This window comes from Argopecten irradians, unplaced genomic scaffold, assembly GCF_041381155.1.
Source record: "Argopecten irradians isolate NY unplaced genomic scaffold, Ai_NY scaffold_0514, whole genome shotgun sequence".
Classification (NCBI taxonomy): Eukaryota; Metazoa; Mollusca; class Bivalvia; order Pectinida; family Pectinidae; genus Argopecten; species Argopecten irradians.
The window spans coordinates 42,369-53,202 of NW_027187981.1; the positions used below are offsets into that span (position 1 = coordinate 42,369).

General features: G+C 35.8%; 1 protein-coding gene across 1 annotated transcript; it reads left to right on the forward strand.

The window, feature by feature from the left end:
* Positions 1–1,809, forward strand: LOC138312903 (uncharacterized). Its single transcript, XM_069253618.1, has one exon. The coding sequence runs from the start codon at positions 1–3 to the stop codon at positions 1,807–1,809; it is 1,809 nt and encodes a 602-aa protein (XP_069109719.1).
* The last annotated feature ends 9,025 nt before the right edge of the window (positions 1,810–10,834 follow it).

Consider the following 10,834-nt stretch of genomic DNA (forward strand, 5'->3'; position numbering starts at 1 on the left):
ATGAAGACAAGTGTACACAAGGCATATGCAAAAAGTGCATCGGAATACAACTCAGGCACATGTTACTTTCCGAATCTTGAGCCATACGGACCGGAAGTAAAAAGATTCGTAAAAGTACGAAAGCACCATGACTGTGGTCGATGGAATCTGATTACATACAGGGAAGGGATGAAACTCATCGTTAATAAAACAGTCACTTCTCACTATCCGTTATTTGCAAACTGTTCCTATCAACCTTATGTGAAGGAAGTTGAACACGATAGTAGAAAGTTGTTCTTAAAAGAAAGATTCCGAACATTTAACGAATCCATTGATATCACTGATCAGTTTTACATGGTTAGTTGTTTCAATACAAAGAAAACGTTGCTAGGACAGCAACACTTTGCATCTGTCATAAGAAATGAAACCTTGATGAAGTTAAGACAAGGATATCGGTCTGATATCGCTAACCCGGCGTTAAGAAGACCCATGGATGTCGTTATGGTTGGTCTCGAGTCGACATCCAGACTGAATTTTTTCCGTCAGATGAACTATACGAAAGCCTTCCTGGATAGTATCTCTACTGTAGACATGTTAGGGTACAATAAGGCAGGCCTTAACACGTTACCGAACACAGCCCCCATACTCACAGGCATGACGCTGCAGGAGATGGATATTTCTCATGGATTCTTCGATAAATATCAATTTGTCTGGAAAGACTACATGAACGCTGGCTATCTGACATTTTTTAGCGAGGATGCGTCTTCTTTCGGGATATTTAACTACCTTAACAGCGGTTTTAAATATTTACCTGTAGACTATTACATGCGGCAGTTTATATCAGGATTAGAATCAACCAACAGAAATCAAACAAATAAACTCTGTTCGGGAAATTCACTCATATTACAGGCTGTGTTTGATCAGTTATCCGAGTTCATCACCACATATCATGACGTTCCGAAGTTTGCAATTTCTAACATTTGTAAACCGACACACGATAACGCTAATGGGCTAGGCATTGAGGATCTACCTCTCGCGAGGACACTTACGATCCTCCAAAAACGTGGAGCCCTGGACAATACTGTGCTAATTGTCTTTGGGGATCATGGTAGTCGATACGGTAACATAAGAAATACATATCAAGGGAGAATAGAGGAAAACATGCCAGCGCTGTTTATCTCCCTTCCGCTTTGGTTTCGTAAGGAAAATAGTGAATTATATGAAACTCTGAAATCTAATAGAAAGAAATTAACAAGTAACATCGATATATATGCTACACTTCAGGATATACTAGAAATAGGTAAAGGCCACATAGCGCCGAGTTACAATGGGAAATACGGAACCAGCCTTCTGCGGAATATTAGGACGAACAGGAAATGTGAGGATTTAAAGATACCAACACACTTCTGTGTCTGCCAGAACTTCTACAGTATTTATTCCACTGAATCAAAAATCGTCCGTGAAATATCATATTGGGTGGTGAAAGAAATTAACACGATGTTAGTGAATGTTACTGTTTGTGTAGATTTGGCCTTGAATAATATCAGTCATGCGTGGAAGTCTATGAATACAACTAATGTTACGTCACCGCTTCATGGGGACTACGTAATACAGTTCAGTGTTCTACCGAGCCATGCTGAATTTGAGGTCACCGTCATGTATTATGGAGAGAGATTCTCTCTACTTGGTGATATATTACGTACAAATAAATACGAGAGAGAATCGTATTGTGTCTCTAGTCATAAGAATATGGCGGTGTTGGAGAGATATTGCTATTGTCGAGATCAATTATCATCTTCGAACTTTATAAATAATGCCACACCTACATAACACGTATCTTTGCTGTATACCCATCCTGAACTTACTTGGATGGATTTTTATATTACTTCAGACGTTGTCATCAACTATAAGAAATACACGTTGTTATCTCCGCATCTCAAACACTAAGATACATGCACCCTCATTAGCTTGTGTTTATAATTGTATGGGGATGATTCATAAGTATTATAGTTGTTTTGACATCCCATGGTTCAGTGAATTTGATCGATATAAGGCATATATAAGATATATCGGTGTAAATTAAATGATTACATTTCCCATTAATTTATGTTTCATTTTTGTCTGGTGTTAAGGGTTATGTTACCTCAGTGTGTCTGGTGTTAGGATAATACTTTCTCTGTTTGTCTAGCGTTAGGGTTATATTGTCTCCGTATTATTTATATGGTCTTAAATAACATGACCGTCACCTAGAAGACCTGTCACTTCAGCGCTTCCTTTTGTAGTCTTACATCGGAGGCCCGTCCCCTCAGCGCATCTCTATATAGTCCAACATAGGAAGCCCGTCACCTCAGCGCATCTCTATATAGTCTTAAAACACAGTTTACGTAAATCCTTTTGTTCTTTCGATGTTATATTTCATGTGATGTACAGGATGTACCCATAACTGGTCTAATGACATGTAGCCGGTTTATATTAAGATTTTCGACCGCTGCCCGGTTCATATGTGAATATTTACATTTTGCCACTGTGACTCCCATTACTCTAATGATAATCGTGATCTGCATTATGAGCCAATAAATGCAGCCTAGACTTGGTGAAGTAATATCTTCATAAATGAATGTGAGTCTTGTTTACTGACACCATGTTAGTCCGCGCAGGAAAATTAACATTAAAGTTGAATGAACCATTTTGGTTATGAAACTTATGAAAAAAAATCTTTTAAATGTCTGGATAATTGAAATTAAACTGAAAAGCTATTGAAAAACATTGAAATTTTGTTATCTTTTCAATTTTTTTTGTGACTATATTTTATCACATTGAACTTGGCTGTTGAGGTTAGATGGTTGAAGCGGGAAATTCAAATGTTCACTCGCATCCAAATTATGTTTTACTTTGAACTAGAAAGTAAAATGTAAATATAACTATTAAAGGATTGTTTTATTGCATTTATTGGAGATATAAATGCAATCTGGGTGGCAGATAAATAATCATAGTGCCCTAACGGGCGCTATTCTATTTATCTGCCACCCAGATTGCATTTATGTCTCCAATAAATGCAATCTAACAATCCTTTAATTGTTAAATATTTTTGGACTGTCACTTATAAATCAGTTTGGAGGTAAATCCTGAGCACAGCTCGAAGTGTCAAGGCATAAGTAATTCCAGAAGAGTTTCAAAACACTTTTATAAGAGATACATGTTTGTGTCTTGAACAACATACACATTATAGACAATATTGACAGCATTCAGAATTTCAAGCTGAATGTATTAATTCCATCTTTGAAAATGATTTTTGAACGCATCCTGTCCTGCTTTCTTCTGCACGAGCGTGTTCCATGCTGCACATACATATACACAACATATGGTGATCTTTGGCCAATTGAATTTCAACATTGTTTCCACATTCATTTTACATAATGTAAGCTCCTACAAGCCCTGCAACCACACCTGTTAGAACAGCTGAGTACATTCCGATAAATCCAATGGACATAATTTGTTGGGGTTAATCAATAGAAGGGTGACTATGGGTATTTTAGGTGCACCAGGTTTATATGTGATGAATGCATTGGTACGGTTGACTGAACTCATAAACACGTGAGTAAAAATGTGCATGCTTTACCTGTTATTGGTATGACATGTGATCAATACAATGATATGGATGAATACACATTGTTGTTATTTTCAGCATATGCTACCCACCTGGTTTATAAATGATGAATGCTTTGTATAGTAGGGTTTTTATTAACACAAAAAGAACTGTGTTTAAAGTTAGAGATAAGCCTCAAACTGTACTATATATGTGAGAGGGAACAGCACTCGGACCTTACGAGCCTCGTTGCTGTACCCTCTCAAACATATAGTAAAGTTTTCGGCGTATCTCCTTAACTTACATAGGAGGCCCGTCACCTCAGCGCATCTCTATATAGTCTAACATAGGAGGCCCGTCACCTCAGCACATCTCTATATAGTCTAACATAGGAGGCCCGTCACCTCAGCACATCTCTATATAGTCTAACATAGGAGGCCCGTCACCTCAGCACATCTCTATATAGTCTAACATAGGAGGCCCGTCACCTCAGCGCATCTCTATATAGTCTAACATAGGAGGCCCGTCACCTCAGCGCATCTCCATATAGTCTTACATAGGAGGCCCGTCACCTCAGCGCATCTCTATATAGTCTAACATAGGAGGCCCGTCACCTCAGCGCATCTCCGTATAGTCTTACATAGGAGGCCCGTCACCCCAGCGCATCTCTATATAGTCAAACATAGGAGGCCCGTCACCCCAGCGCATCTCTATATAGCCTAACATAGGAGGCCCGTCACCTCTATATCTTACAAAGGAGACAGTCAGTAGGAGACCGTATTTAACACTATGTACAAACCACATCGACTCGCTCCTTTTATACAATATAAAATGAAATAAGATCTATGTATAATTACCATGTCCAGTATTTTCTATTATCTAAATACAAAGTATCGGTGTTCACATTTATTGTAATTTTGTTCTCTTACATAAATGTTCATCACTGTCTTAATACTAATAGTAATACAGCAAATGCAATTCATCACTTTGCCTCGGGTAAGGGTACAGCGTAAAACTGCTTAATCGTATTGATCACGATTGGAATTTCAATGGTATTAATCAAAAACTTAACAAATGCAAATGCCACATTTCTTGTTGTTTATGTGAAACAAGACTTGTCAATTTTGGTTATGTAACGAATTAGCCTATTTCGTTTAATACTTTATGCATTGCAAGACTCGCCAGTATTAAAAGATGCCAGAAAGATGCATATTTATACATTCCAACAAAACGTAATTTACAATAACATAAAACACATACACAGATACCCCCATCACGTACACGACCGGTACGCTAGTGTAGAGGGTGAGACTTCCAAGACTTGCAAGTATTTTTATTTTGAAAGAAACAACTGCTTCAAAGTTTGATGACAAATAGGATGACCATGATTCTCCACAGTGCCCATACCGATTATTCATGTATATGTATTCAATGTATCCAATACGACAGAGACAATGGAGAAGAGTAATTGCGCCAAGAATCGTCCATTTTTTTCTTACCCGTTAAATAATCATTGGTATTTATGGTGATATCCAAGCCAGCTTCACGCAAATTAAACAAAGGAAATTAATAGCCACCGAGAGTTGATCATCATTTTTCAAACAAGATCATTTACCTAACAAGCAAACACACTACTATAGTATCGCTTTGAGAAGCTCCAGACAAAAGTTGATGTACACTGGTAAAGCCTCGGGTTCGGCATACAAGACGTCGCACCACCAAAGCGTTAGAGACCGAGGAAGCAGGGATGTTGGACAATTGCTATCATATCACAGTGATATAAGATACTATAAGAATTGGTTTTTACCCGATATGTTTATACATTGCATAGAAAGAATATACGTATACCCAGCCTACTATACCGTTCGGCCAGGTACGAAATGGTCCCTATATGTCTAAGTGGAGCACTACCTCAGAAAAATCACTCGTTCACAGTTTCTATACTTTGTGTTGTAGGTTTCCAATTATTCCAAGCGTATACATCCATGTAATATAGTTATTTAAGGGAATTGTCAAAAAAACTCTGCAGCCCCAAAAAAACAAAAAAAGAAAAACAAACAAAAAATATATATCAACAGAAATTTTACAAAAATAAATCACAATATGTCTCATCATATCATATAGATAGAGAAATCATGAACTGAAGATGGTTTGCCAGCCTTTCCCATGATTTGTTGAAGTGATCAATACTAATATTTTCTGTGCAATTGTTTTTTTCAATATTAAATCGATATCTAAGTATGTTTTAATATCATTGAAATTAAGCTTATTACTTTTTCTGGAAGAAACATAGATGAGGTATTTTGTATGAAGTTTTAAAAATTTAGAGGAAAGTGAGTTTGATAATTGTTGTGTCTCCCAAATAGGATTGGCATTAGATCTAGTTCTACATTTCTATCATTGCATTTTTTAATCCATCTAATTAGGTGTTGCCAAAGAACTTTAGTTTCATCACATTCCCCAAATAAATGTGTGATGCTTTCAGTTTCTATTTTATATAAATTACATGTGTTGCAGTTCTTTACTCCATTGTCTTTTAAGTACATATTAAGGGGAAGAATTCTGTGTTTGCAGCCTATTTTTTGAACCATTTGAAGATATTTGTGTATATTTTTTTTCCAATTTTCTATTTGAATTTTGGGATTTAAAAGTCATTTCAATTCTGCAGTGTTATTATTTTGAGTTGATTTTGTCAGATTTCTATATATATCTTACATCTCTTCTTGTTTCAAGGATTTGCATATGATGTGGAATAAAAGGTTTATTGATAATGCAACTTGATTCTTTTTCATCTAATTTCGTCTAATCTTAAGGCACTTTTAATTGATTCACATATTCTTCTATAAAACAAGAAATTTGAAGATTTTCCATTAAATATTTACTTAAAATTTGTTAAAACTTAAACTTTTTTGACCTGCATCTAAAAAATCAGATACATATTTCACTCCCTTCTGCTACCATTCATTCTGGAAGAAGGACACATGGCCTATTTTTAGAGCGGGGTTGTACCAAATAGGAGATTTCAATATTTCTCTTATACTTTGTTATTAAGTTCAAACGGCCATCCTTAATATCTACTTTACCACTCATAAGACGTCAAATTCATAGTCAAATTCATGCTATAATTTGTAGACCTGCCGTATAATTTTCCTTTGAAAAGACAATCATATTTATATGTGAAAAATTAATGTCTCGCTGTGAATTTGATATAAGTGATATCAAACAAGTAAAATAAAATGCATACAGATGTTTTAAATAATTGTTTTCACAAACATTTCTGTACTCCATTAGCACTAATTGTAGCTCTAAAGACGACACCATTATTTGTCTAACAGTCTTTTTGAGCTACAATATTGCATATATGTCGGGGCATCTTAACCACTTGGCCACCGCGGTCCCTTACGCGTCAGAACGAAGTGCAACAAAACCTAAGGGCACCACGGAACGCTCGTCCATCACGATACTTCTCCGATGTTTTAAGAACGAGCTTACGTTTGCCTAAATTCACCAACCTTTTAAACCCGTAAATGTTACCAATACAACTGATATTTTTCCTGAAGTATATTGAATCATTGTTAATAGGAGAACAAATAGCAGTATGAATCCTTAACAGCATTTACTACAAAGGTATATGTTTGTCACACGGATTTCCTCCAGGCGATCGGGGAGATATTGGTAATGGGTTTAAGTCTAAAATAAGACAAATGCCTTAAACAGCAAAATAAATTGGACAATTTTTATATCGTTTAAACAATGAGTATACTCTTACTAATGATATGCATTTCGGTACTGAACTTGTATAACTGGGTGACCTAAACAAACGGAGGGGTTGTTGTAGCGAAAGAGTATTGTCTGCTATTAAAGGGTTAAGTGGTTATGTCTGTTCACATGATACATACTATAATACTTTTGTAATATGTGGTAGAGGTGAAGGTAGGTTTGTGTTGTTACATTATGTTTTGATTGGTATACAGAATGATAAACTATAGTATAAGATCTATAAATAATAAATAATGTGAAATGCATTAGAGTTTCGTGGGCTTAATTTTTTTTCTTCGTCGGATTGTCGTTTTTTAATCAAAAGTGTATCCAACGAAATTTTACATCCCACGTACTATTGATGATAGACCTATAGAGACATTATGTCATGTAAGTTCATACATATAGGTGTTATTTCATCATAAATAAAGTTATTTCGGGGGGACAAGCATGTGTACAATTTCATAAGTTGGAAATATTGTTCTGTGTGTGCAAAGCTCGCATTGTTTCAGGAATATTGTCATAGACTTCATCACATGTTACCAAACAAATAATTGATTGTAGCTTATCATGACTCTATCAATGTGACACGGATAATTGTTATAGTGTGGGGACACATCTGTAAAGCACAATGGCTGGAGTAACCGACTCTAGTAACCGTTGTTGTGTGGTTGAGAGCTTAACATCACTTGAGAGATCAAAGTAATATAGGTGACACAGTGTTCGAATGTAGGAACATTTAACGGTAATGTTGTGAAGGTCTTCTCCACGAATTTAAGTGACGCCAAACGATATTGTATAAAAAAGTTAGAGTAGAATCACGAAAGATTGGAGTCAACGAAAGAAATAATGATGGAGTTTCCACAGTATGTTGATGTCTCGGATGGATCAGCCAGAATTCTATTACTCAATCTTTCCATTTAAATTGAAAAGTTAGACTATACCTTTCTTCCATGTTTCTTGACCGGGGGTATCCCGCGAGGAAAAAGACAAATCACACGAGGTTGGACGCTGTGAAGTTATCAATACATGCGGCGCGACCATTTTTACGCAGAATTGGATGTTGTCATATCAACTGTATTTCTCACGCCGCTATATCTCACCTAATGGTTGATAGGGGCAATCAAATAACAAACAAGGGCCTGGCAGGTGGTACCGGGATATACTCAACCATCGCGAAAAACTCACTTTAACAGCGCATGGCATTCGTTTAGAGCAAAGTCTCAGTGTACAGACTTGAATAAGGCCATGTAAGATTCTATTAATCCTTCATGTCTAAATCTGAAAGCAGTGTGTTTTTTTCTTCTCTTTTGTGATTCTCCTCTTACCTCGGACTTTTTATTGCAATTGCTACGTAAGTTTGCGGAAAAAAAAGAGCACTGATAAATTCCAATTCTCCGCACATAGATAATATTTGTTGTCTGCGGAAGTCGTTTATAATACAAAACAAGCCGCTAGTTTCTGAAAAAAAAAATGAAGTCTTAAAGATGGGTTGTAAAAAAATCGCCCAACGCTCCGATGTTTTTTCCACTCTCTCGTGTTTGCTAGTGTTAAAGTGTCTGTTAGTTACGTAATAAATTATTTATTATTTGCGTTTTATACTATTTCTGTAGTTTTTAAAAAGCATCATTAAATACGGGCATAAAGGTAAGATGTTTTCTAACAATACATTGGGCTGGTCTGTGCTCCAAGGGGATCATATTATATTTGGTTAATAAATATGATACTTCATTCTCTATTATATACATTGATGATATTTTTGTTTTTTTTTTTTCTTTATTTATCAATTTGTAAACATAAAACTGGTTTAAATTAGTATGTAAAAAAATTACAGGATGAAATTTGGAAGACTATTGGTATTTGTGTGTGAAAAATTACTTCGCGTTTTGTGATCGATTTTGTTTTTACTTTTCAGAACCTTTTTAAAAACCGCTCGCTTTAGATTATTATTCTTTTTTCGGATTCTTTAAAAAATGAAATCTAGGAAAAATAAATTTCATAGGAGAAAATGTAGACAGGATGTTATTCTTACAAAATCGCTATTATACAAGAGCTGGAGTGTCAATTCAAATAGTTCGTCAGTAGGAGACTCATAATAAAGACGTAAACAGTTAGAGATACAATTTTTGTGAGAAACATACATATAATGTAGGTATGTGTAAGAGTGCCATTGGTCTTTATATAAAGTTATCAGCTATTATACTCGGCATCTGTTCTGATGAATAAATTGCGCCTTATGTCATGGACGATACCCTTGCAATAGCATGAATGGCGGAACAAGCAGATACCTTACAAACACGGGGATCGATGTAATAGCGAGAAGGATAATCAGAAATCCATGGACGAGCGACAATGTAACCAATGGTTGCTTTTAGGTATAATTGAAACCACACTAAGCCATTTGATTTGCTTGCAATTCTTACCAGTATACTTTAGTTACACAAATGCAGACATAAAGAAATTGATTGCAGGTTTCAAATACTTTTTTTTAGTACACGCCTCTATCTGTATATCTTGTAGTTTCACTAGTTTGCATTAGAAATGTTTAAAAAAACTTATGCGTAGTGCTAGGCTTCTCACAAACAGACAAGCTTACGGCACTCAATTTTGGACCTACAAGAGTTTCTTGAACGAACGATTCGATTTTTTACAATAATTTTAAAAAATAATTTTTCGAACGACGCCTTCAACGTATACGTTTGGTTATTTACATCAAATGAGGTCATACTTAAGTGAAAAAAGTAACATTAACATGTAAATGTTTGAAGGGACGCATAAGGAAGAGCATACTCTCAGGCACATATAATAGCCCATTTCAAGGCCATTACATCTCAAATGGCGGAGATAGACCCCTTTGAAAATGGCAATTTAACCTTTTTCCCGACAAAAATGTTAGTTTCAGAGCCTTTAATATTTAACATATAAGATGAATTTTTGTTTTGTATAGGCATAGCAAGGACAGATATCAAAGTTATGCTTCACATTGGCCTTGACCTTCGTTCAAGGTCACATGGGTCAAATAGGCTGAAATATGTAAACGACTTCTTTCTAATAACCATGAGGCTAAGAAACTTGAGATTTTGCCTGTGACATGCTGGGATGAAGGCTATAAAGAATATTCAAAGGAATGACCTTGAACTTCATTCAAGGTCACATGGGTTTAATAAGCTAAAATCTTTAAATAGCTTTCTCCTAATAACCAAGTGGCCTAGAGACCTGATATTTGGTCACACTACGATAAAGGGCTACCAAGTTTGTTCAAATGAATGACATTGACCTTCATTCAAGGCCCTGCGTTAAATATGCTCAAATCTTTAAACAACTTCTTAATACATGTAACCAAGATGATCATGGATCTGATGTTAGCCCTGTGGCACGCTGAGACGATGGGCTATAAAGTCAATTCGGAAATGAATGAACCCTGACCTCCATTCAAGGTCCATGGGGGTAAGATAGTCTAAAATATTTTAATGACTTCTTCTAAATACATATAACCAGATGCCAAGAGAT